At 38.3% G+C, this 27467-nt stretch overlaps 3 protein-coding genes across 3 annotated transcripts in view; 2 read left to right on the top strand and 1 right to left on the bottom strand.

The window, feature by feature from the left end:
* LOC120715181 (guanine nucleotide-binding protein G(i) subunit alpha-2) overlaps positions 1 to 8275 on the top strand; it is a 51259-nt gene extending 42984 nt beyond the window's left edge. Inside the window, exons 4-9 of the mRNA XM_040002045.1 lie at positions 106 to 266; positions 3236 to 3364; positions 5334 to 5463; positions 5954 to 6107; positions 6214 to 6406; positions 7068 to 8275. Coding sequence (XP_039857979.1) covers positions 106 to 266; positions 3236 to 3364; positions 5334 to 5463; positions 5954 to 6107; positions 6214 to 6404 — 765 coding nt within the window. The 3' untranslated portion in view covers positions 6405 to 6406; positions 7068 to 8275. The remainder of the gene's footprint in view (positions 1 to 105; positions 267 to 3235; positions 3365 to 5333; positions 5464 to 5953; positions 6108 to 6213; positions 6407 to 7067) is intronic.
* A 1115-nt stretch (positions 8276 to 9390) lies between these two features.
* Positions 9391 to 12255, top strand: inka1b (inka box actin regulator 1b). The gene is made up of 3 exons (XM_040002051.1): positions 9391 to 9769; positions 9859 to 9900; positions 11142 to 12255. The coding sequence occupies exons 2-3, from the start codon at positions 9898 to 9900 to the stop codon at positions 12069 to 12071; spliced, it is 933 nt and encodes a 310-aa protein (XP_039857985.1). The 5' UTR covers positions 9391 to 9769; positions 9859 to 9897; the 3' UTR covers positions 12072 to 12255.
* Positions 12256 to 13880: 1625 nt separating this feature from the next.
* uba7 (ubiquitin-like modifier activating enzyme 7) overlaps positions 13881 to 27467 on the bottom strand; it is a 32572-nt gene continuing 18985 nt past the window's right edge. The window contains exons 22-24 of the mRNA XM_040001993.1: positions 16961 to 17062; positions 15728 to 15810; positions 13881 to 14753 (exon numbers count right to left, since the gene is read on the bottom strand). Of these exons, the coding sequence (XP_039857927.1) occupies positions 14621 to 14753; positions 15728 to 15810; positions 16961 to 17062 (318 nt within the window). The 3' untranslated portion in view covers positions 13881 to 14620. The remainder of the gene's footprint in view (positions 14754 to 15727; positions 15811 to 16960; positions 17063 to 27467) is intronic.

The following is a 27467-nucleotide window of genomic DNA, read 5'->3' as shown; positions in this document are numbered from 1 at the left end:
GGATCTTTGATCATGTTTGATTGTGTCAAGGATAGCAGCTGTCGCCTTGGTTTTAGTTGCAGTGTTCTTAACAACCCACTCCTGTGTCCTTATTGCCCCCTGCAGGACGATGCCCAGCAGCTCTTTGCCCTGGCTGCAGCTGCTGAGGAACAGGGCATTCTCCCTGATGACTTGGCTAACGTGATCAGGCGACTGTGGAGTGACAGCGGCATACAGAGCTGCTTTGCAAGATCGCGAGAATACCAGCTGAATGACTCGGCGGCATAGTGAGTGTGAATTTGTGGGCGGATATTTTTCTGCTGTGATCTGTTAATTAAATGCAAATTTACTGATTTTTACTGTGCATAGTCTCAGGTTTCCACCATGAGCATCTTCTCCTGCTCGTACGTCAGTCATTATGCATTCTGTTTACACCAGACGCTATATTAATCCTCTACAAATGGAAATGTGACTAATTGGGAAATTTATCAGTTGTTTTCATATACAGATGAAGATTTGTTTAAGAACTAAATCACTACATTTGCTATTTAAAAAGGCATAAAGGTCGAGAGAGTTATAGTTTGAGATTTTTTTTAATTTATTTTTTTGAAGGGATGTGCAGTCCCTTCAGCCTCAGTCATATGTGGGAGCTTTGAAAGTCATAGAGACAGGAAGGATTATTCACTAACTTTCATTTAGTGATTATTTCTCCCTCTCTGGGTTTGATTCTTTAATACTATAACCTGATAAGCAGAGCACCGAATAATTTGTCTTGGGGGAGTGAAAAAATGAGATTTAAAAAAAAATGTGTTTACTTCAAGGAAAATTAGCTTAGAAGTAAACTTTGAGAATTGATAGTTCTTATAACACCCTCAAGTGATCATTTTTTATTGGAACATGCTGATTAATTTTGTGGCAGCGCTATATAAAAGTATGAAATGGTGCTTTATGTGATATTTCCGCAACAACTCTGTCATGCCATTTAAAAAATCTATTGTAATGGCTGCTGTGCTGTGAGACAAAACAAAAATTTTAGTCATTTGTTATAGTTATAGGTTTTGTTAACTCATTAATTATTCTGTAACATTTTAAGTATGCATAAATGGTTTGATCAGCCCGATTGAAATGGTGGATATATCTCTCAGTTTCTCTGTGAAGTGTGGGCTGGCTGGGCAAGTAAAGCTCCCAGTTGGCCTCGGATGATGATGCAATGCTTGTGTAAGCCAGGCAGTGTCAAACATGGTGCTTTCACACTCCCCTACTGACCAGCAGTCTGTCAGATAGCAGAGAAAATGCAAAAAGGACTGAGGGGAAGTGGGAAATATGAGTTGTAAATTTTGACATAAAAAACAAAAACAAAAGAAATTACCTTCTTTCTTGGATAGTCTTTATAATGTTTCCTTTTCCCCACATGCTTTTCATATTGAATACTGCTCTTAAAGGCAACATGTCTTTAAAAAACAGAATAATATGATGGAGAGTATGACTGTATTTCTTATCATGTGATAATGGGTATAGAGATGGGGTTTGTTCTGCATGCTATGATGTCATTTTACTCCAAAGGCCTATACCAAGCTTAACATTGTAGAGACTGTGTTACGTTGGTATCAGATTTTATTTTTTAACCTAGTTGATGGCATCCTGGGAGACTGAAGGCAAGCAGTAAAATAAAGAGATCTTTAGTATGAACTTTGCAAGGCACTGAGGTAGCAGGAGAAAAAAAAATACAATAAAATCCATAAAGCAATGCAAGCAAACCAACTGTGAGGAGCTTGCACAAGAAACTGAGGAAAACACTGGAACTAGTGAGAGATGAGGGTAATGACCTGACAAAGACTGGGGGAAAACAAGCAGACTATATCCACATCAGGAGCGATGGATAATAAGACAGAGATAAAAAACAAAATGAGGGAGGCAAAAGGAACAAAACAGGGAAACAAATGCAACAAAAGCATCATGAGGAGTTGAAAAGGACAAAGGACTCACACAGGCAAGCAGAGGACACAGACAGGAAATACAGAAGGGATGTGAAAAAGAAAAAACACCCAGGAACATAAGAGCAAAAATTAAAGGTGTAATATAAATCAAGCATCACACCACAAGTACCATGGCAAATTGGAGTGATGATGGAAAATGTGTGCCCCCCCCCAAAAAAAAATGCATTTAATACAGAGCCTTACAGCTTGTGCAGTATTACACACTTCTATTGCAGGAGATGCACAGCTGGTAAACTGAAATGGATAAAGAGAAAAAAACATCTGAGATGCAGCAGCGTACTGCAGCAAATTATAAATGATTAAGGTCAGCAAAGTAAATGTGCAGACGTGTTTTCCCAAGCAGACAAATAACTTCTAAAGAGATCTTAGGCAGAATTAAGCCAACAGATAACTAGTATTCAGTGTAGCTGTTGGTCTCTGACAAGCTCAATTTTAGTAATGAGTGCGGCCGAGGCAGAGTCACAACCAATATTCAGTGTTACCATCTGCAGGAAACTCGTTGGCCGGAGGCGCTATAGCACAAAAATCTTACAACAACAGAATCAATCAAGAGGAAAATATGCTGCAAAACCAATTTCACATATACAAACTCAGCCATGAGTTCTGCACTGAGTGAAACAGGAACATAGTATGTTGGATTAAATACCCGTATGTAGATGTAGCTGCAGGTTTTAATCTGTTGATGAAACACAGTGATATACTTCTAGCATTGTATCTACTGATAGGGAATATTAAATATCAGCATGATGTTACACACCTAGAAAAGCCGTTTTTAGGCCACGTGAAAAGATAGCAAATATGAAATGTTTGTGGATATAATAACTCGCATTACAGAGAATAATAATCAATTTTGTTTGTAGCTGGTCAGCAGTTTTATAGTGGTGATTTATGAGGAAATGGGCCACAAGATGTTTTTGTTGAGTGGCAAGTGAAACAAACTGATAGCAAAGCTGAGCAATAAAAAAAAAGCCAGAAATAATGAAACTTTATTTTTCTGTTGTAGTTCTGCAACTCTAAACTGGTTAGAGTGAAAGATGCACATTGCATTTGACTATAACTTTACTGTAGGACCCGATTTACACACTTCCTTTAAAAGCACTTCAGAAATCAAAAGTTTAAAGCTATTCAAGTGACTCAAAAATTGCAGTTTTGGGTAGTGCCTCCGCAGCCGCACGCCTTCCTGTTGTTGTTTTTGTCTCTCATTTGTTGCAGATTGTAAAGTCATTTTGAAACCTTGCTCTCTCTCTTTCTGTCTTAAGTTACCTGAATGACCTGGAGAGGATAGCTAAAACAGATTACATTCCGACCCAGCAAGATGTGCTACGAACTCGGGTTAAGACAACCGGCATTGTTGAGACTCACTTCACTTTCAAGGAACTCCACTTCAAGTAAGGTTCAATATCAATAACCTGTCAATTAAAAGTGACATATTTTTTAAACGAAATAAATATAAAGATGAAATAAATATATTATAATTTCACTTTGTCAGAATTTTTTTTTTCATTTTTAAACTTCTTTAGCCATTTGCATTGTTTTGTGAGAGTTCTGGGACCCTCACTTGAAAGTTGAGCCCCCTCCCCATAGGCAAGAGGCAGGGTACCATAGGTCATAGGTCACCAATCTGACACACAGAGGGCATATTTGACTTTTAGTGGGATGCCGAACATAATTTGGGAAAAGCAGTAAGGCAAAAATGTCACTTGAATATTAGATATGGGCATGTTGTCATTTAATTAGTGTAGACAGCGGCATATCAAGATACCTGTTCTAGAGTCGTTATGACCTTCCTTGTGTGAAGACAGGCGAAAGATGTGAACTGCAGCCCTGAACCTTTCTCGACCACACCTTGCAAAGCTGTGGAAACTGTACTGCTCAGTCTGATCAAACATGAAAACTGTCTTTAACCTGCCAGCTCCACAGTAGTTCATGTCTGATATCTGCACATCTAAGAATAGAGCAGTATCAATCTGTACAGTTCACTGTTAGTGCCTTCTGCACAGGATTATTTTCAACCATGAAAACGTGTCTAAAGCAAACTATTTCTTGCTCTGTTTTACGTGTTTGGTGTCTCATCAGCAGTTCATGGGGATTTATAAGGGAAATGAACCATGGTGACTGTGAAAAGGGCAAGAGAGGACCTGATTTTCTCTACATTTTCCAGAGTTCATGGGTTAACATGGTTCTAGTTTACCACAAAAAATCTACACTTGATTTTGATCTAAATCTTTATAGTGTTAAGGGGCAAGTGACCCTCCTGGCTTGAAATATGTTAAAACATCAGAAGACAAATTATACCAGCAATTAAAAGCTTAATTACTGTGATTGCGCTAAGAGCTGACTAATAAATTAGATCCTTCCCACAGTGCTCCTCCTTAATAAAACCAGAGCATTATTTAGTAGTAAAACATGTTTGCCTGACATGGCACAGAACTAGTACTGTTGGTCTTACATAAAATGTGCTCTAACCCAGCCCAAGCACTTATGTGTGGGATAGTAATGCATGCATAGATATGTAAAGTATGTTATATAAATGTGCAAAGGGTATAAATGGAGAAAAAGAGTGTCAGGTAGATAAAAAAGATGAGCTATATTTTTGGTGTTTTTTGCAGATTTCTTTGTCTTTTTGGGTCTCAACACATTTTAATGCACTTTTAATACATATTAAGAGTTATGGGTAATAAAAAGGCAGCTGTATCCACTTGGCTTTGGTGTGACCTGCTTCCTGATAATCTCTGATATTTGCTTTGTGTTACAGCCTCAGTATTTGAGCTAAATAATGCATGAAGGCGATCAATACAAAAAAAGCCACGTTTGTGCTGTTTCTGCTCTATTCACCTTAATGAAGCCGATGCTGTCACCATTGACAGTGGCTGGCTTTAGATCACGTTGTGTCTGGTCGAAACTTCATTTTGGGTTCCAGTATTATATATGTATACAGTAGTTGTCCTGGTGAACTGTTTTTATCTTTTCGTAGGCTTTTCTCACACCTCTCTTCTGCGAGTTTTAATCAAGTCTCAGCATCTCCATTAACTGAAGCTTTACTCTGAATATGGACCCTGTCTGCCTCTTCTATCCTGCACTGACCCTGCAGTCTTTTATCAGATAAATTATGTGACAGACGTCTCTCCACCTCCTCACCATTTTTGGTCCCCAAACAACTGCATGAAAGCCAATTTATTTCCTGGCATTGAATGTCACTCTAAGTTTGCCCTTCCTTCATTCACAGCACTTTTCCTGAAATAGCAGTTTTTTCCCCTGTTAGGTTCACATTACTCCTTTTTTTTTATTGTGACCTCCTTCCCCAAATATAGACACACAAACACACAATTTACCTCCTTTGTTTGATCTCTCTGGCAGAATGTTTGATGTGGGAGGCCAGCGCTCAGAGAGAAAGAAGTGGATTCATTGTTTTGAAGGAGTAACAGCCATTATCTTTTGTGTTGCACTGAGTGCTTATGACCTGGTGCTGGCAGAGGACGAGGAGATGGTAAGGAAAAGTCCACCCTCTTATGCTTGTGTGTATGTGTACTTGTATGTGAGCCTCTTTCTGTATGGATGATATCACTTTACTAGCTTCATAAATCTGCTTTCAGGCTCATTTTCAGTATGTGATACATTACATTATATTGCACTGCATGGAATGTACCATTTCCCATCCCTCCTTATAATGGCTGAATGATAGTCAGCTCCATGTTGTAAAATTAGCTCATTGAGCTTCACTGTGAAGTGTAATTATGCAATAAAAGACGTAATAGCTATTTGTTCAAGTTATAGCACATGAACTATTTAACCCCAATTTCTTGAATTGCTTAAAGAAAGTGCTCAGGAGACATTTGGCCAAGAGATGCTCTGAAGTACCTGCAATATTTGTCCTCACTTTTATAATATAGAAGAACATTGTCCCCTGGTGGCAGCGCTGATGAACTGTTACACTGTAGTGAAAGTCATGAGCCATGACCAGTTTTGATTCTCTTTAGAACCGAATGCATGAGAGCATGAAGCTTTTTGACTCCATCTGCAACAACAAATGGTTCACCGAAACCTCCATCATCCTCTTCCTCAACAAGAAGGATCTTTTTGAGGAGAAGATTACCCGCAGCCCTCTTACCATCTGCTTCCCCGAGTACGGAGGTACACAGCGGAGCATCAGGAGTGATACTGCATCTGTGATCATTCTCTGCAGAAAGTTCAACTTGATAATAAACTGCTTCCTTGTCTCCTAAATCATATTTTACAGGCGCCAACAAGTTTGATGAGGCTGCCAGCTATATCCAGACCAAGTTTGAGGACCTGAACAAGAAAAAGGACACCAAGGAGATCTACACCCACTTCACCTGTGCCACTGACACCAAGAACGTGCAGTTTGTCTTCGATGCTGTCACTGACGTTATTATTAAGAACAACCTAAAAGACTGTGGTCTTTTCTAAAGGTATGCTTCAGAGTGGGTAGAAATGTTACCGTAAAGCCTAATGGGCTGTTATTCATTGTATTTTCATTTGGGTTGTCATTTAGGTGGCCTATTAATGATCTCATCAGCTATGTATTGTCTGTACTGGCACAACTTAATATTCAGTCTAGAGCTGTAATAATTTATCACTGTGAAGAAATAAATTGGCAACATTTTAATTTAATGCTTCATCGCTTAAGTAATGTGTAAGAAAAGCTGGCAAAAATCATTTAGCTTGAGCGCATCAAGTGGGTTGTCTTGTTGTTCGGCAATAGTAAACAGTGGATTATCCAGAGTAAGACAAATGTCATTGCTGTGATACAAAATTAATTTCATGTCTGCTGAAAAGAAAATTAAAGGGAAGACAGAACTTGGGAACTTTGAGTTTTTCAGCATGAATTTGTATAGTGACTTATTCTTGTAACAATAATAGTTTTGAATGTGATTTAAATTGAGTGAAATGACTTTTTACGTTGCATTTTTTAACTTCTCAAGATCTGTGCAATTTTTTCACTAAGGATCAAATTTGCAATCAACTAGAAATCAGAAAGTCAAACGTGAAACAAGAGCTCCTTTTTCTTCATTTTATTTTATGTACATTTACTTGTCTAAAGAATGTATACTTGTTTGTTTTTTCATGCAGGACAAAACCCGACGCACACAGACTGCATGAGTGACTGCAATAGCCATGAATGATTACTGCTTTTCATAATGAAAACCATAAGAGAACTGATTCCTAGAGGGGGAACCTGAAAGAACTTTAACAATCACTGTTCTGCAACCATCACGTTATCTGTCTGATCTGTTGTTATTGTTTTTATATACTGTATAGCTTACTGCTCCTTATCAGGGGTTACTTGTACACATATATGACCGAGAACTTTCTAATTTGACAAAAGCAATCAAATAACAATTAAGGCACTTACATGAAAAGATCTGCTTTTTTAATTGCATTTGGAAACTGTGTAACTGTATGTTGGCCAACTGGCCTTCAATAAATGATTGTTGTAAGAGTAAAGTTTGACACAATTAAGACCTGCAATCTCATTATACCAAACGACTAAATCAAAACACTGGGGAAAAAAAACAAAACAAAAAAAACATGTTTTCCATTTTCGTGGACCAGTTGGGGAACCTCTTGGTATTTATTTGACTTATTCAGCGTTCTTTTATATTTGGATCTCTTATTGTGTTTTCCTTTTAGGTTTACATTTTACTTTGCCTTTTACTTTTGCATTTTAATAAGAGGATAAAGTCAAATGAACCTTTTTTTATAAAAATTCTATTAACTTATGTTAACTGGCATTTTATGAACCTTTTGACTGTAAACAGAACTTATTTTTTAGAAGAAAACCAACAAGCATGGAGAATGAAAATGGATGAAGGGAAAATGTTTTTTGTACAATGTTTACACAGAATCAATATTCACTCTTGTACTATAGTGCATTGTTCTGCATGACTTGTCCATAGATTAGCTTGTATTCCCCACAAACTGATTAACATTCCTTAAGTAACTTCTTAAAAGAAACAAAACATAAATGGTTATGTGTCACTTTTAAGATATCTGCAAGATTTTTAAGTGGTTATGTCTGTTCCTAACATGGATTGTTCTGTACTTTTTATTTCAATCCAAGTCTTTTTACATATGTTTGTGCCTTGATATCTGTTTACACTTGTTCTTTAGAGACATGCTATCTTCATAGTGTGAACTAGGGCTATTTCTACTCCACTTCAGTTCACAAAATCCGTCATTTAGGATGCACCACAATACCAAGACAAATGGATGATAGTTGTTTGTTAACATTAAAAGTCATTCACTTGTTAAACGTAAATAAAGGTTTGGTCACATGATCTTTTATTCTGCTGTGTGATGTGTTAAGGGAAAATTCAGAATACTTTATTTTGTTTCTTCATTTTTTTAACCAGTTCACTAGCAGAAGGACACTAAAGACAATGAATTGAGCAACTTTAAAATATAGAATAAGCACTTTGCTGATTAAAAAGACATCAACAAAAAACTGAGAAGAAAAGGACAATCATGCAACTAAACTAAAAAGTATTTTGGTAAAACAAGACTGTGTAAATACCATTCGGACAAACTGCAGCTATAAGCAAAACTTGTTTTCTTTTATTTTAATACATCCTTTACACGTTAGTTCTTGCAACTGAGCATGTAATAGGTACTTAAAGCAAAGAAATGAGTGCGACTGCAACCTAAACTTTGCTGAATTACAATACAGAGTGTTGTCAGCATATAAAGAGGTGAGATAATGACGCGCGGTAGTCATGCCAGAAGGTATTTTGCGTTTCAAAAGGACCATTAGAATAGAATAGTGAATACGCATTGCTGAAGAAGCTTTGTGGAAACGATCCACAAGGTGGCGACATGTAGATTTATTTCTATCAATACATACCTGGGACTTTAGGCACAGCTGTTTTCCTGAACGGCTCTGCAGCAGCTGCCTTTAGTAGCCTGCACGATTCTGGAGAGAATTAAAAGATGTCTTTTAAATGCTTGTTTATCAACTGAAATCACAATTTTTCATTATGTATATTATAACTAAATTAATAACTAAAACTACACGTGGAAAAAAACATTTTATTTAACTAAAATAAAAAATAGACTTTTAGTAAAGGTTTAAACTAACTGAAATTATTTTTTAAGTTGGGGGGGGGGGGGGATATAGAGGTAATGTCCTTAGTTTTAGTATTTGTTAATCTAATAAACTGTATCATAACTTAGCTCATGAGTATTTAACGGGCATGTTTATTCTAACTTGTCTGAAAACTCAAAGTTATTTTTTGTTGCTAATACTAATCTTCCTAAATCTTGTCTCTGGCATATTTCCTCCATACAATAAAAGACTAATATTAACGCTGAAAATAGCAAAAACATTTCCAAACAATAAACAGCACTACTCTGGAAACTAAACGGATAAAAAAAACAGTCAAAATGAGATTTAAAAAACTATAATAACTCTGCTGGAAATGTATAGTGCTCAAAAAATTCAAAATAGCAATTGGACGACTTGAGTATTCTCAGGTGTCTAATTTAAAGAGCTCCAGATGTGGAGTCCCAACAGTGTGGTGTGAAACGCACAGCGGGAACTACTGAAATGACTCCAGGGGGCATCTTATTTCAGGCGACTCACTATTGGCTGGTTTTGTAATGGGCTGTGCTGATTCGCTGCGACAAAAAGCTCAGCATCGACAAAGTCCGCTGACGGAGCTTCATTTGGTTCAGAGGAGAGAGGACCCACAAAGAGCGAACAAACCTCCGATCAGCTGTTCGTCTGAGGAGTTGTTGTTGATTGTGCTGCGGTTCATTTGGAGCCACATACAGAGGTGAGTATTGGCAAACCGCTGTGTTTTTAGGAAGGGTGGTAGTTGCCACATGCTCAAAACTTAATCAACTACTCTCTTTTCTTTTGCAGAAAAAAACACAGGCTTTGAACTTCACTTTCTCACAAGCAATGGTAAGTTTATTTTTTCTTTAGTTTACTTGTATTTTAGGTGCTGCATTAGTTTCATTAAGAGTACAAATGCCCAAACCTCTTGGTAAACCCACTATGTGAAGCTTTCTTAAGACACTGGCTTCTCCTAGTTTTTTGGTATTTATTTTCTGTTTTGTTTTTATTTTATTTCTTGACCAACTTCTCTTTATAGTGCTTTAATCCACTAAGTCACTGTTAATTCAAACCAGACTGCCTTTGCAAAAGCACACAGCTGGGTGAATCACTTCTAGCCCATTGTGTGAAAGCAGCCAAGAAGAACAGGGCATTTTAAAAGTGGCAGACTGACCACAGAATCTCACAGTGGATGTCTCTGCATGTCAGATGAAGTCTCCCCCAGAGGCCAAATGGTTCAGCACCCACAGCTGTGATAACATCATGGCATTGTGGCACCTTTAGTACTCCAAGACAAACAGTGGCAGGAGTTAGAAGCTCAGCAAGCCAAATATTGTAAGAACCTGAAAACTAAACAATAGCACTACGGATTAGACTGGAGGCATTTTTGCAACTTCCTGACCCAGAAACTCTTAGTAAATTGTAGTTTTTTCTTCATTTTTGTAATGATCAAAGTGCAGATTAAAATTTAAAGGATTTTTTCATCAATATAATTATACTGCCTACTCGAAGATGGTTTAATTAACACTGAGCACATGATCTTTGTGCAATTCCAAAATGTTGCTGTCACTTCCTGTTTTATAATACATGCCAGTCCACATCCTGTGAAGTAGGGGAATCCAGAGAGGATATGTGAGCCTTCACACTCCTCTCCAGACTAAGCTCTACTTTGTTCAACTTCCCCTCTAAATTTAGGAGGCAGGGAGAGTTTTCCCCAGTATGAAATGTGCATCCTGTGCTTTTAATTCATTTTCTGGACTCATATTGCATGGGATGGTCTCCATAAAGCTGAGGTTTTTCAGGAATGCTTGAGTTGTTATAAGGCCAGAGAGCACAGTGATCTCAGCTGGTAAAAATCTTACTGGCCGAGTCCTGGAAATAACACACTGAACTGTTCAAGATATAGCTAGAATGGCCAGGGGAAGATGGGATATGTTGGAAGGCGGCCTAGGAGCTCTCTTGGCTGTTGCAACGAATGAACATAGCTTGTCTTTACTTAAGTAGTTTTGGTGGACATGTCAATTTTGAATAGACTTTATTTAAATTCTCCTTGCACCACTAACTGTTTGTCTGCCTCTCCTGTTGTGCAGCTGTGTTTAGGAGATTCTTCTGACTGCCTCCGGGACCACATGCAGTACATGAGGAGATCCCTGCAGGATTTGAAGCAGATAAGCAGGCCGAGGCCACTTAGCGAACCATGTGTTCAGTCTTTCGCTGTCACTCGGTTATACAAACAGAGGGCACAGCAAGAGCGACTCACTCGACTGCGTGCTTCTGATGCCAGTGAAGCCAGCACCTATGACTCTGCCTGCTGCCTGGCCAGCCCACTGGAAGAGGAGGAAGAGCAACAGGAGCATGAAAGGCTGAAACAGGGCTCTCCCAGCAGTGAGAAGAGTGTGGACTTTGACTCAGGTTACTCTGAAGCTTCTTGGCCTGATGAAGGCGTGGTGCTGAGGAGGACCAGAAACATACGAGTTTCTTCTTCTGCCTGTCTCCGCACAAACAGAGGACCTTCTGGTCGTATCCGACCCAAATCAACATCAGACGCCTGTCTGGAGCGCTGGACATCATTCGAGGCCAGTGAGCAACAGGACTGGACGACAATGCTGCTGAGCCGCAGCAGGAACAGACAGCCCTTGGTTCTGGGTGATAACAGTTTTGCTGACCTAATAAAGAATTGGATGGACCTACCGGAGCTTCCTGAGCCAGCAGAACAAAAACCAAATGCAGGCCGACGTCTTGCCAAAGACATTCTGGTTAACATGCGCCGAAAACTTGCAGGGGTGTCCAAAGGTGTGGAGATGAGGCAGAGGCCAGGAGACTCCACCAAGGGCTGCAGGAGTGCAGAGACTTCTAAACGAATGTCCTGTCCCGTGGGACTCCAAGGACTCAAACCTTTCTTTCACCAGTCCCACACAGGTCTACATACACTGGACACTGATTTTTACCAGTTCACCGCTCTCATGAAGACAGGGAGCCGGCAGCCCATCATATGCAATGACATCATTGGCTACATCTGAAGACTGTACCTACAGACACCCGTTTCAAAAGAACTATTATTTTTTCAGTGTTTATATTTTCGGAATAAAAGCTGATTATTATTATTTTTATTATTAGTATTATTATTTAATGCAAATTTGTCTGTCCCTGTTTGTCTGAGCAGTGCTAAATGCTACAAGAATATTAAAAATGTACAAAAAACAATCAATGTTTTGCATTCAAATAATTTTAATCATCTTAAAGCTTCATCATCACAGCAGTATTTTGTGTCAACTTTTAACAGACATAAAACGACTGAAATGCGTTGATATAATTATTGTATCACACCAATTAGTTAGAAACAAACAGAAAACAAATACAAAACAAGGTTTATGAGCTGTGTAAAGGGCACAGAGTTTGTACCAGATTAAGAAAAGGGAGTGGTGTGCATCAAAACTTGCACAGTGTAGTTTAAAAGTCTTGATCCACTTCTCATTTCTTTATGTTTTCCTAGGAAAGCCTAAACTAGATCCAGTTTATTGAAACACGTGCATATGGAAATACATTATATAAGGCAACTGTGGAGAGGCAGGTTCGTGACTGCTGGATTATGTGTGTTTCTATCCAGGTATGCTTTTACAACACTGGCAGTGTGTTTGGCATCACTCTCATGGTAAAAAATAAATAAATAAAAATAATCTATAGCCAATCGGATGCTTTTCAGATGGTATTGCATGGTGGATCAACTTCTGACGATACATTTCTGGGTTCCATCACATTCCATCACTTTTGACCACTCTCTGAAATCCAGTCCCAAACCATGACAGTTCATTAAACCTGTTTCCAATAACTATAAGTCCAGTTCTTGTGTAATTTAGCATACCTTAGCATTTTCTGCCTGTTTCCCTTTCTTAAGAAGGCTTCTTCACAGCAAACAGAAGGTAGATCAACTGAAGAGCCAGACATGTCTCAGGTATTGTGTCAAATTATTGCTGGACTTTCAGATGTTGTTCATCTGCTGTAGATAGTTTTCGTACGTCTGTCACTTCTTCTTTTGTCCTCCACTTGTCCAATTTCCTTTGAAGCCCACACTGCACATCCTGCAGAGATATGCCACATTTCAGCTAATTTCTCTTCAGGAATCTCCAAAAGGTGATTCTGTTCATCTGGACGTAGCGTTTTCAGTGGGAGAAACATTTCGTCACTCATCTAAGTCACTTGGATGAGTGACGAAATGTTTCTCCCACTGAAAACGCTACGTCCAGATGAACAGAATCAACTTTTGAGTTACTTACCTGGATGACTGAGAATGCATCAAGACGCTCTTCAGGAATCTTCTTGCTGGGGCAAAATTTCATTAATGTCAAATGAATGATTGTTGCCATTGTTTCATAGATTCAAAAAACACCAAAATGTTTTTTGTGTTTGCAACAATCTGCTAGTATCTAAAGTGCCTAAAGATACAATTGAAATTGTTTCTTTGCTAAGTTGTCAGTTATATGTAGGCACTACACTAGTTTATCCTAGTTTATCCAATGAGTTAGGTGCCTTTTTATGCTGAAATAGGTCATACATTAGTGTAATGTGGATTAAAACAGTCAAGGACAAAATTAAAAATGAGTTAAAGGCATCCAATGTCCAATTAAAAACTCTTCAGAAAGCCTGAAGAACTATTACTCAAGGCAACTTTGAAAATTTGGAGAACATCTGGCTCCTCGGAAACAATATATATAAAGAAATGCGAGGTGGCTCAAGAGACTTGCACAGTACTGCATGCACAATACCAGCAGAGAAAGAACATTTTAAATGATGGTTGGGGAACTGAAGTCTGTTCATGAAATACACAGAAATAACTTGTTCCTCAAAGAGGCATTTTATTGTTCCAACTGAATGTAATCGCAAATTGTATCATCATGCAAATTACAAGGTAAAGTTGAAGACATATATTAAGTAGTTGCAGAGAAAATTACAGAGCTGATTCACTTTATATAAATCAAATTCCGACAAGAGCATCAAGAGCGTGCTAATAATGTCAGCCTGTTAATGCGAGGGTGTGGAGTGAAACATTGAGGCTGCAGAAAGGGGCGGGGAATGTACAGAAGCATGCTGAGGACAGATGAAATCCTGCTAAATGACTTTGGCTTCTCCACTCTGAACATATGGCAGTATATCTTCCATATCCATAAACACTTTGCACAGCATGACCTTAACTTAAGCCAAATTACCAACACTGGCCCAGTAGTGAGAGATCTATCATGTATGTCTTTGCAACTTCACGACTTCTCAAAACTTTAGGTAAAAGAGTGCACTTTGCCAAGATTCCTCATTTTCCGTAAAATGATTTATAAATCGATATATCAGTGTTTTTTAAACATAGATCATTAACACAACAAAGAATGCAGTCTAACAAAAATCATGCCATTTCAATAATTTAAAAACACGAGGAATAAAAACGTAGAAGAAAATCATTCAAATATCAAGCTCGGGTAATAAAATCTGTTCATTTTTAGATGTTAGATCCTGAGAATTCCCCTTGTTACACAGCAGCAGATCCATGAAACTCATATATACTGAAACTGTGCCGATGGTATCACAAGTAAAGGTATCTGATCGTTGGGACTGACTCGCAGTCCTCGTCTTCAGAAAATGACGGGATTAATTCCAGCATCTTCTTATGTGGAGGGATGTCTTCCTTTGTTACCTCCTTCACTACATCAGACACCCTGCAAAAAAATAAAATAAATAAATCATAAGCTATTCTAAATAATAATGTGGAAATCAAAGTTTGTGTTGAACAACTGCATATTCTCACTATTAATCAGGTGCTCCTACTAATACCTCTTTTGTAGTATATATCTCCACATGGCTTTACATTGCATGAAAAATCTTAAACATAACTAATAACTAGCAGATAGAAGAAAATTAACCCCAATAACAAATGCATTGTCCAAGTTTTTATGTTCCCTTTTCACTGGTCCAACATAGGAAGCTCTGGACAGGGTGACTGCACAGGAAGTGAATACTCCAGAGGACATTTATCTTGTATGGTCTGCTGTCCACATGGCCCGCAGTCTGCACCTCTCTCTCCCTGTGGGTTAACCTAATCATAACAACAACACCAGCTCCCCAGAGACTTGAGCTTCCAGTACTCACAATATTATTTTGGCAGACGGGACTAATAATCGAATGTTTCAGTTTACCCAGTGAGCCATTGCCTGTAAAGTTTGGAGGTGAAAAGTGATTTATTACATTTCCCTCCTACTCTCTTCAAGGAATCGAAAAATCCTGCAGGGTCTTTATTTAACTGATAAGGAGAGTTTGCAGCACGAGTCATCTGATTTATTTCAAACACCTAATGAAAGCTAATGAAACATGCCTTTAATTTGCTGCAGCATTGAATGGGTCAAATACCATAGCTTCTTCTAAAACGCAGAAAAAGAATGTCACGCTCATTTTATTCTTTAACGTCTTTCCTCAACAAACAGAAGGAAACCCAAGGAGGAGTTTCAGTCATCTGTGTTTAGTGATGCGTGTTAGTGTGTCAACATGCTCTCTCCTCACCGGCTAGGAGGAAACACCTCATTAGCCTCTAAACAAACAGGAGACTGTTGCTTATTGTGACTGTTTATATGTGCAGCAAAGGTCACGTAAAGGTAGTGATGGGCAGTTTGTACTGTATCTGTGTTTTAAGACATACCTCTTCTTCAGCCTCTCTTTGTGTCCATTGAATAAGACAGAATTCCCATAGAAAAGACTGCAGACATTCAAGTTGCACTTTTCCTGCACAAAGACAAATAGTCAAGATTAAATCTGTAGTACAGTATAATAAGCACAATAAGCCATGACAGTAAACACAGATAGAGTGCACGCAGTAACAAAGACTGATGTCCTTCTGCAAGGACACCAGTCTGCAGAGCTGTAAGTCTGCAGCAGTTCAGAAAACTCCACAAGCAAACTAAGGAAACCCAGTGGTTAAAAGGTTAAAAGAAACAACTGGAGCTCTGAGAAGACGTGCCAATTTAGTTTCTCTTTGCTTCCTCAGAAAAAATAAATTCAACACCATCAATAAACCAAATGTCTGTTCAGAGCAAGATTGCAAGCACCTAACAAATAGGCTGGGTGTGCTGTGCTCAGATGTTCTGGTTGAAACAAACATATCTCATACGTATGATGAAGACAGTGACTCAGAGATCAAACGTACAGTGTAGAAAAGTAATAAAGATCGCACTGAAAACAGGAAGAGTTACAATGGGATGTTAAGGATGGGTTTTCCATCACTGCATTCTAGGATACGACATTCAGGTCAACAGTCAGCTGTACCACTCTATCTGGGATGGAAGTGACATCCTGAAATTAAATGGCTTGCCATTCTTCACAGTAGAGGACTGAATTCAGTATCACATGCTGCTCTTGTCTTTTGTTACTGGTGATAAGATGGACAACCCAGACCGTGGTTAAAGTACAACAGTGTCAAAGTTGCCTTCAACCAAAGCACAGCTCTAATCTGAACTGCTGAGAGGACTTAAAAGGTACAAAAACTGTGACAAAAACAGTGCAGAAACAGGAAAATGCAACAGTTATGACAAGCTTTTCAGTTAAACTGTTCACTGCATGAATTTGTAGATCTTATTTTCAAAAGTATTGTTTTAGTAATAAAAGGAGCAATTACCTGTTTACTTATCAAAGCCAGTCTTTAATCCACTACAAATTTCAACAGCAAGAAGATTTTTATTCTCTAATGCTTATTCACTGTAATTTTTATTTCTCTGAGAGGGTAAATGTAAAATAGCAAGTCAGGTTATACTGGATATATAATGGACGTTGTGTAGAGGGGTGGAAAGGTTAATAAAAAAAAGATCATGTGTGTACTCAGCAGCACCCGCTGTGAAGAAAGTGTGTTTCCTTGCTGAAAGAAATAAGAAGGCCATACCCTGATACACTGGAACAGATCCTCCAAGGTCATTTCCTGCTGACCACTTCTTCTGCCCTCAACGAGGAAGTCATCCCACAGGCTGAATTTCTTTCCTGCAACCTGATGATAGACATATTACGTACAGCAACACTCACACGGACAAAGATGACAGACAAAGTACTGCTTGCTGTGAGGGATGTGCAGAAAATGGTTAAGTCCATAACAAGAGTCCTGCATGCTCAAAGACAGAGAGACTGCATTTTTCATTGGTAGAGCAGCTGAGAACAATCAGCACTCTAGAACCGGCCACACTAAGGTCAAGAAGCTTCTTCCTCATATACGATGAAGGGCACTTTTCTCAAGTTACATCTTTGAAACTTCACAGTTTATGATCTGCACCAGTAGAATCTACATTCATCCATGTGATGTTGTGTGTTTGCATCTTTATAAAAGTAAAAAATAAATCTAAAAAATATGTGTGAATATAAATGTGTTGCAAGAGAAACAACATGGGAATTTCTGCACAGACTGCCAGATTGTACTTCACTTTGTTGACATTTTAAATCTGAGGGACTATTTTCTTTCTCAATTTCCTGAAGTTTTTGAGTCTAAGTATAAAGACATCCATTGTTTGAACTCTTCTTATTTCCACTGTAAGGACCGTGCCTTAGGGATATTCAAGGTATATTTGCACAATTTGATCGGCAACCTTTCCAAATGTCCTTAAATGGCCACATTAAGGTTGAGTTAATTGGCACTTAAGACAATAAACTAAAACAAATTGGAATTTTAATAGTTTTGCTGGTATTATATCATTATATTGAGCAGTGGCCAAAGTGAAATGATTGATCTGATTTTAATTTTACAGCCTACAATACAACAGAGGCCAAAAACAAAAGGCACTGCCTTCAAACCCCTCGCTTTCTCATGGGATCAGATTGTAAATTAAGTTATTTATAAGGTCAATAGGATTAATCTTTGACTTTGCACATTGAGACAGATTAATTAAACCCTTGTAAGCATAAACAATGCATTTGCCACTGGACCTATTGTTCATCACTTGGCGCTATATGCGTACCCTAAACATGATAATCCACATATGCAAGATCTAAGGGAAAAAAACATCACTTGGTGGAAATGGATCAGAAATCCTCACATGCAGAAATTAAGTCTAAACATGTCACGTAGTCAGTCGACTCTGCTCACATACAGACGCTGTCTGCTAGGAGAAGTTGTGAAGATCAAAAGTTGGCTCGAGCTGAGAATACCAAAACTCTGGCTGAACCTGGGTCCAATTATCTCTGCTTCAGCAGCCAAGGGGAACTTTTTGACTAGCCCTTACAACTCCCACCACTTATGAGGTTTGAGGTTATGGAGACACACTCGAGACATACTTTTACCCAAGTCTCACTGGACGTGATGTCGATGTCCTTTGTCCCAGTTTTCAGACAAAGCACACTTTTGTAAATGGACTAATAGTTAAATACTTTTCTACTCTATTTGAGCAGTTAAAATGCTTTCTTGCATTTCGTTTGCAAGATGTGCATCATAAGGGTGGACATGTCAGCTTATGTTAACGTGTGACTAGCATCAATTGTTAGTACGATCCTAAACTATCCACGGAAAGAACAAGAACTAGAACCTGAACACATCTAAGAAAAGTAGGATTCTTTTATGACCTTGCACATGCAACATCACTGTTGGACTGTAAAGTAGATCGTGTGTGTTCAGTGTACCTATGCTTTTGTGTGCAGTTGCTCTTTATACACAATGCAAAGCAGGCATGCAGTCTATTTTCATTCTCACTCCTCCTTTCCTCTCTCGCAAGTCTGTCACCCAACTCTGGGGGGGAACTAAAAGCCAATCAGCTACCATGGTGACGTCAACTATTCATAGTACAACAGGAGTGAAAAAATAAACGAGAATGCTGGAAACTAACAGGCTGCTGGAAACAATTACAAACGGTTTCCCACAAGCACAAATGCAGTATCTTTCTGTCATGGAACTTCTGCAATAAAAACAAAAATGCCCCCACAAAACAGGTCTTTCTGGGGAACCAAACGAAATGTGGATCAGAAAGTTATTGTTTTTGTCTTAAACTGAACTGCCAGACTGGGGACACTGTTAAGAGACTTTTAGCTGCACTTCTGAAGTGGTTATAATTAAACTGCATGCACTTATAGTGGATAGTGTATATACAATAAAAGCTGGGAAAGGTCGTCTTGAGGTTAGAGTTTAGAATTACTGTCTGACAGCCCTCCTGTTATGTTGAGAATAGTGCAAATGACAAATTCCTCCCAAGTGTTGCTTGGTGGTTTATCACAGCTGCACATATTCAGTTGAGACTTGTAGTTGAGTATCAGGTTGTCGAACCTCAAAAACCACTTTATTAAGGATTCAATACTGGTTATAAGTGTGCTTTTAGGTTTACTGCGGTGTGTCTATTGTTGTATGTGGTACAAACTAAGCTGTTGTGTGCAGTCTAACTTCAGAAGATGAGAACGAAGCAAATAGTTATTTCATCAGCCTGAGGGACATAAATTCAAATTGATGAAAATATGGTGAAAATACAGTATATAATTTTTTTTCATCTGCTCTATAGTCTTTTTATTATAAAGAGCTTCAAACCTCCCCATAAAACTTGAAAGAAGCATGTTTTCCAGAACAAAACCAGACTTGCTTCATGTGTAGTATTTCTGGCTCTGATCTGTCCTCCCCCTGCTTTTCATTCTCACTCTACAGAGCCCTTCAAACAGTCTGTGAGGTTGTTTTTGGTTTAATGAAATGAAGCTTTTCTCAAATACTCCATCAGTGTTTGTGACTTCTCCATAATTAACTACAATGCATGATGTAAATTCTCTCTCCGTGCACGTTCAGATATGAAGTTCCCCAACATCTGACATTAACAGCCAAACGTGCAGGCTGCTTCCTCTTGTTGACAGGAAGCCCAGTGATCCCCCCTTCTCTTCCTGACAGACAGTATTTTATCTATGTGAAAACAGGCCACATACAGTGCCAAAATCATACACACACTGAACGTGGGATTAAAAAAAACACACACAATATATAAATCCTCACCCCCTTAATAATATTAAATGTAATCAGCTGATTCCATAAGATATAAATGTGTATTATCACATAAACATAGGTGAGTACTGACATCAATATGGCTTACAGACAAAAATGACCTTTTAGCAATACATGTAAGCAAGTGGGAAATTAAAAGCCATCTCAAAGTGAATGTGAGCTACTTTTCTGTGCGTACACTTTGCAGACTGACATGAAAAGGTCAGAAGGACCTGGCTCACAAAGTGTTATTTCAAGTGAGTCAGCACAGTATTTGACTCTTTAAAAAGGACAAAAAAACCCACAAAAGTAGACCAAGATTTCCAAAATCTGACCCAACAATCAAAGGCTTAATATCACTAAACAAAAATGAGTGTTTTCTTTTTCTATTTTGTTTGCTTGTTTTCTAGATTACATGTTTTGGTTTTAGTCACTGTTAACAGGGCTGTTAACAACATATGACATGATACACAATACAGTCTTTTGTGATAACATATGCATGCATAGATGGATGGAGCCCAAAAATAGATGCCTCCATCTACAGATATGAGAGCAGGAGTGCAGTCTGAGGAAGTTTAGCTCATGAACCTGATAAGGAGGTAAAATGAATCCCAATCTAACTGAAGCACATTTTTGCTGGTTATTGTGAACAGAACCAAGCATTTGAAGAAAAATCATAATGTGTTGTTCATAATGTCTATTTCAATCTTGCCCTTTGAGACAATGAGCACTTTCGGAGACAGGAAGCGACCAGTGACCAGTATGAAAACTTTGATAAGCCCTCCTACTTTCAGCCTGCCACAAGAACCACTTCTGCACAGGCACGCTCCTGTCTCAGCTTCATTTGCTGGCAAGAATCCCAACAGTGGAAATATTTTTACAACCCATTGAGGCTTGAGGCCTGTTTCTTCAAAGGCATCTATTTTCCTTTAGAGGCCCTCAAAGAGAGCTTTAGAGGAGGCAGATGGAGGATCTGTGTGGTCTCTTTAGATCACATTTTCATCTTGATCTCTTTAAGCTTCTTGTAGCTTTCCTTTTACAGACATTCTGGTAGCATTTCAATAAGATCCAATGTTCTAGATACATTCTTAAATGAACCTGAAGGTCAAATTGCTCTCCGCTGCTGATGATTACTGAATGTGATATTAACTGCAGTTTATGCATATATTTGTTTTTTGTTTTTGTTAAGGGTGATTTGTGACAGAAGGATAGCAAGAAGGGTGAAGGGTAAGGTTTACAAGATGGTATTGAGGTCTTCTATGGTGTATGGTCTGGAGAGGTGAAGATGCTAAGACTTTTATTGGAATTGGATTAGAAATCATAGGATATAGGGATAGATCAGGCTAAGCAGTTTGGAAAAAGCCTAAAGGGGCAAAACTGAGATGGTTTGGGCATGTGCAGAGGAGGGATAGTGGATATGTTGGACAAAAGATGTTGAAGATGGAGTTGCCAGGCAGGTAGGAAAGAGGAAGATTTCAGAGAAGGTTTATAGACGCAGTGAAGGAAGCAATATAGAGGTTTAGTGTAACATAGGAGGATGCTAGGGATAAAATCTGAAAATCTGACCAGCTGAAATAAGAAGATTTCAGCTATATGGAATTCATAATAACCATTATGTAGATCATAGGTCATATAGGTCATATCATAGGTCTTTTCTGGTAGACAGGAAGTTAAATTTTAAGATTAGGTAAAATGCATTTTCTCGAAAATGTAAAAATCATTCAGTGATGCTAGCTAACACCCAGCGCTACATGCGGGGCTTTGGTGTTAGCTCAGATCTATATCCTGACTGTAATAATATAGCAATTTTCTTAAATGTCATTTATTGAACAATATAAATATTAATATCATATCAATATATAGTATTTTATTACTGATCAACTAATATCCAATGCGTTGCTTCATAAACTGTCTCCTGACATGATGATGATCATTCAGACTTCCTTTTCTTATCTCTACATTGTTGTCGTTTGCTCTGCAGCACTATTTTCTAGACTTTACGTTTTTATAGTGGCCTACTTTGATAACTTGATGCTTGAAAATTTTTGCTGAGCGTTAAAATACATATCGTATCAAACTAAGAATGTGCACAAACTAAACAAACGCAGCATGCAGGCACTAAATTACAAATAACCACGTGGTGAACGCAGTTGTAAGGTGGCCATGCAGTGCTCAACTGAACTGTCAAATGTACAAATACACGGGACTGTAGTATTTTTATAAAATATCTGTATACGCCATATAGATGTTGATGCTCACTATAGAAAGTTTCAACGAGATTGGTCCATTCATCCAGGATGAGACACAAACATACATACAAACATACAGTCATTATTGTATGACCAGTGAGCACGTGTGAGACTTAAAATAGTGAAAATAGGCAGCATCTTTCAGTAGATTATTCTTATAGCACAAAACCAAATGACAAAATGACTGAAATGACACATGACCAATCATATAATAACATTAAAAACCAAAAACTCAGTTGTAAAGTGGAAATTCTTCCACTAAGGCTTGTTTATACAATGTTTCTATGAAACCAGAAAACAATCTCCCAGTTAACATCGTTTTGGTGACACTGAGTCCTTCAGTCCATTTTAGCATTTAAGACTGAAAGATAAGCATGCCACATGGTTCCAGATTTAGTGTAAACTGAAACAGTAACTTTAAAAAAATGTGACATCAGAAACAGTTTTGTTCGTTTTCCTGTTTTCTTTAGTGGGACAACAGTACTGTTATGTAAAATATGCCCTTTGTTTGATTGGAAGTGTCATCTGCTACTTCACCACTATTGATCACCACTCTTCTTTAGGCTGCAGTGAAGAAGCAGATGGCTGGGACCTCCAACTGTTCTATCCAACCCTCTTCAATTATCATACCCCAGAGAGAAGACAAGGATGCCAGCCTGATGCAATTCCCATGCAATTTTTTTTAAAGCTCCATTAGTATTAAAGATCCTTTTTATTTTAAATTTAGGTCCCTTTTTGACAGCTAACTTGTGAGGTACAAATAGAGGGTGAAGGCGGTGAAGGCGGTGAAGGCGGTGAAGGCAGAGCGGGGGTAGGAGCTCTGCAGCGATCAGACTCTTCTCAGGAGAGTGCAGAGTTTGACACACAGACTAAAAGCAGTGAGAAGCTTTGAAAAGGCTTCCATTGACGTGTAAAACAGCAAACAGAATCTCAATGTGACTGTCTTTCAATGAGAAGATAACAGCACTCCACCTGACTGAAAATGACCTGGGGCAGAAGCACTAAGTCAATAAAACTCTTACAAATGGGCCACTGACGTGCTGGAGCCTGTACACACACTCAAACACCAGATGTTTGATGGATTCCCACTTATAATGCAATGGATTATAATTAAAATGCCTTACAGGGATGCATCTGATTGTGAGACATGCATATGCATTATAATTTTCTTCCATTTGGAATAAGTGCAAATTTCTTTCTGCACATTTCAGTTTTGCCATTTCTTGATGTCTTGCACTTAATACTGCATTACTTACTATGAACATACAGGCACAGACGCATGTATGAACGTACTCTGTGAATAATATTGTAACTAACACGATGTTTACTATTGGTATGAGGCATGTAATGGGACACAGCTCTCTGCAAATCACAGGGATCAGTTCAATAACAGCATACAGCCCTGGGCTCTGTGATTAACATGCCCTTTGTTGCTACGTATTTATTTGTAACATTGATCTGAGCTTTAGAAATCAAAGGTCATGCTCTTTGGTTACATGATGTGATGCTGTATGTAATGATGCAACGTTTTCATGTATTGGCTACTGGAACAAGGTATTGATATTTATAGATCAATATCACATTCGGCTCTTGACGACATTAAATAAGCATCTCCCTCTTATCCGATGTTGGAATTGAACCCACGGCACCAGTAATTTCCTTTTAGGATATCGGTCATTTGCTCAATCCTGTAAGCCCCACTGGCTCCAATATCACATGCAATGTCCTTTGAGTCTTAATCCTAATTCTTCTCAAACTGTCAGGTGTTTGTCATGCATGTTTTTTAGTCAAATGCTGGATGGATTTCCTAATTTTTGGTATAGACATTTACTCCTTTGTAGTATGAATTATAGCCATTTTGGTAATCCCCGACCAACTGGAAGACTAGGCCATTACAAAGCCTCTTTCATCTATTTTAGTTAGCTTTCAACTGAGTAATCACGATCTGAATCAGTCAGACACTTCTTATTTTCATTAGTAGGTAGTAGGTGATATCATTAGTAGGTGAAAATTTGGAAAACCACTTATGTGCCACCTGTGACCTTATTAGACCATTTTGTTTATGACGTAACAAGAGGGAATGGCTTAGTAATAAGTACTCAAGACATGCTGTCTGACCATGCTAGAATTCAGATGTGTTTATAGTCGTTCTGAATGGCTACACTGGAAGATGCATGAAAAAGTGGGTGTAAATGTCAAATCACTGGTTTCAAAATGTTACAGATAATGGGCCATGCAGACACCCACTACTTACGTGGGAAACGTGGGAGATGGTCTCATTCAGTGTTATCTAAGTTAAACTTAGCTTTTTCTTGAGTTTTCTTGTGTTCAATTAAGGCAAAGAAAGAAAAAGAAGGATGTGAATTGATAGGTAAATTTTAAAAACTCACAACCTCATGAAAAGTGTAGAAACCTGCACTCATCTTGAGTCATTTCCAACCAGTATTGGTGCTTTAAAGAGTTTCCAACAGAAGTTGGAACATGGGAAAAATGGATTACCAAGAAGTATGGGAGAAAGGGATAAAGACAAATACTGTAATATTTTTCTGTTTTCATGATGGATCTTTGTAGAAAATAATTTGTGAGAATATATATTAATATTGCTCAAACGTATAAATGAAAACAGTGGGGCGCCTCAGGGATCGATTTTCAGGCTGCTACTTTTTAACATTTACAGTCACGTGAAGTTTTCCAGTTTTCAGAGGACTCAATAGGTGTAGAATCACTTTTAGCAGCACAAGCAACTGTTTTCTATATGACTTTATCAGTCTCACACATTTCGTTGAAGGAATATTAACCCACTCATCTTTACAACATTACTTCAGTTCTTTGAGGTTTGCAGGCATTCATTTATAGATGGCTTTCATGACCCAGTATCAGCCAAGCTTTAGCTGTCAGACAGATGGTCTCAGATTTGACTCTAGAGCACTTTGTTATATTGAGGAGTTCATGGTTGACTCAATGACGGCAAGGTGCCCACATCCCGTGGCTGCAAAACAACCCCAAATCCTCACACCTCCACCACCGTGCTTGACAGTTGGTATGAGGTGTTTGTGCTGATATGCTGTGTTTGGTTCTTGCCAAACATGGGACTGTGCATTATGACCAAGCATATCCACTTTGGTCGTGTCTGTCAAAAGTACATTGTTCCAGATGTCTTGGAGTTTGTTCAGATGCAACTTTGCAAACCTTAGTCGTAATGCCATGTTCTTTTAAGAGAGAAGATGCTTTCTTCTGGCAACCCTTCCAAACAAACCATACTGTTTTCATCTTCTTCTAGTTGCACTGTTGTGAAATATAAAAATGACCAAGTGAGGCCTGTAGAGTCTGATATTTAGGTCTTGGTTTGTTTTCTTGATGTTTTTTTGCAGTTTGTCTGAGCACTGCTGCTAAATTACGTCCTTTTCTCTCTCTGAGTGATGCAGAGAAACTGATACACATTCATACGCTTTCATATCTGGTATGCTTTTATATCTAGTATGCCTGATTACTCTAATGGTATTTGATCTCTCTATATCAAACAATGTATTGTATACAATACAATGTATTCTAGTATCTGCTACAAGTGATTCAGAACTTGGCAGCCAAACTGCTTACTAGGACCCAAAAGAGAAAGCACATTACACCATAGTAGTCTTTAAACTGGCTGCCTGTCAGTTTCCATATTTAAAATAATCTTACTTGTTTTAAAAGAACTTCGTGATCTTACCCCAGCATATAAGTCTCACTGTGCATTACCCAATGTAGCCCCTCAGGTCCTCCAGCATGAATCTGCTGATAGTTCTGACATGCAGGACACAAAATGCTTGTAGAGGCAGCTTGACAGATCATCAAATTGTTGAAGGGCTAACACAGAAAGACAGACAAGCACCCATTCTCAAAATCACGCCCAATTTAGAATCTCTAGTTAACCTAACTCATGCATGTTTTGGAACAAGAGCACCTGGACAGAACCCACTAAAGCACAGGGAGAACATGTAAAATCCACACAGAGAGCCCCAAGCCTGGATTTGAACCCAGAAACTTGTTGTTTTATTAAACTGTGTTATGTCTAATTAACAGCTTATCACTCATATGTGAAGCACTTTAAACTGCAGCAACATCCTTGAAAGGTGCTTCATAAATAAAGCTATGACTGATTTAATTGATTGTACAATTGTGTTGAAAAGTAAATCTTTCCTGTTTATTAATAAAATAATTTCATCTATAAATTCGAGTCTGAAATAGTTCAAAAGTAGAAATGAATGTAGGTATAAACAGCTAAAGTTCTTTCATCCTAAAATGATTGTATCATCTTCAAATATCTGCAAAAATCGTAAGAAGACAATTCTATGCCGCATTTCACGTAGAAAGTCATGCATTCTGTCCTCCACATTTGCAATTTAAAATCCAAAACAATTTAATATTTGCACAGAAGAGTTTGAGTGGACAATGAGCAATTCACAACCTTTTCAAAGATTCTGAGTTTTTGAAATCCTGCAGGAAAGGTGGAGATCAAAGCCAGTGACGCAGCAGTTTCGACACACACTTGAACACAATTAGTTGAATTGCAGCTGCCATATTGCCCCTGTATTAAAAATGTATGGAAGAGAAAAATACTGAGCTAGATCGAACACTGATGGCTTATCAGTTTGAATAAATGGAGTTTTGTGAGTTTTGAGCTGTACCGCACACTGTGCTAAATAAAAGATCTGGGTAGCGACTTTTATTACCTCCTACACTCTGTGTTTAACAATGTTCTGGATCAGCTATATCCAGTCTGATCTGATCTGCGTCTGTTGCTAAATAAATAAACAACCAGTGCAAAGACACAATATCGTTGTTGATGACACAAAAGGGAAAGAGAAGATGGATGGGGAACTAACGCACAACAATAACAGTACAATGCAGTAGAGAAAACATCTGACTTAACAGCATTCTACCAAAACAATACTGCCTCCAAATAAACCGTGGAAAACAACAGAAGGCACAAGCCGCATATGTTGATCACAGATTACTCATTATCCCACAAGCACTATTCATGTCTGGGTCTTGAGTTACAAACTGCACAATGGCCTCTGCACTCCTCTGGGAATCCAGAAGGCCTTGGATCATATTCACCCCATTTCTTTACTGGCACAGTCCAAGGAGACCAACACATATTTAACCACATGTGAGGCAAATCTCCTCCTTTGTTGTTCTTGTTCTGTCTTTAAGCCATTCCCTGTTAT

Source organism: Simochromis diagramma, unplaced genomic scaffold (assembly GCF_900408965.1).
Source record: "Simochromis diagramma unplaced genomic scaffold, fSimDia1.1 OVJJ01000320.1, whole genome shotgun sequence".
Taxonomy (NCBI): domain Eukaryota; kingdom Metazoa; phylum Chordata; class Actinopteri; order Cichliformes; family Cichlidae; genus Simochromis; species Simochromis diagramma.
This window is presented reverse-complemented; position numbering and strand designations above follow the sequence as displayed.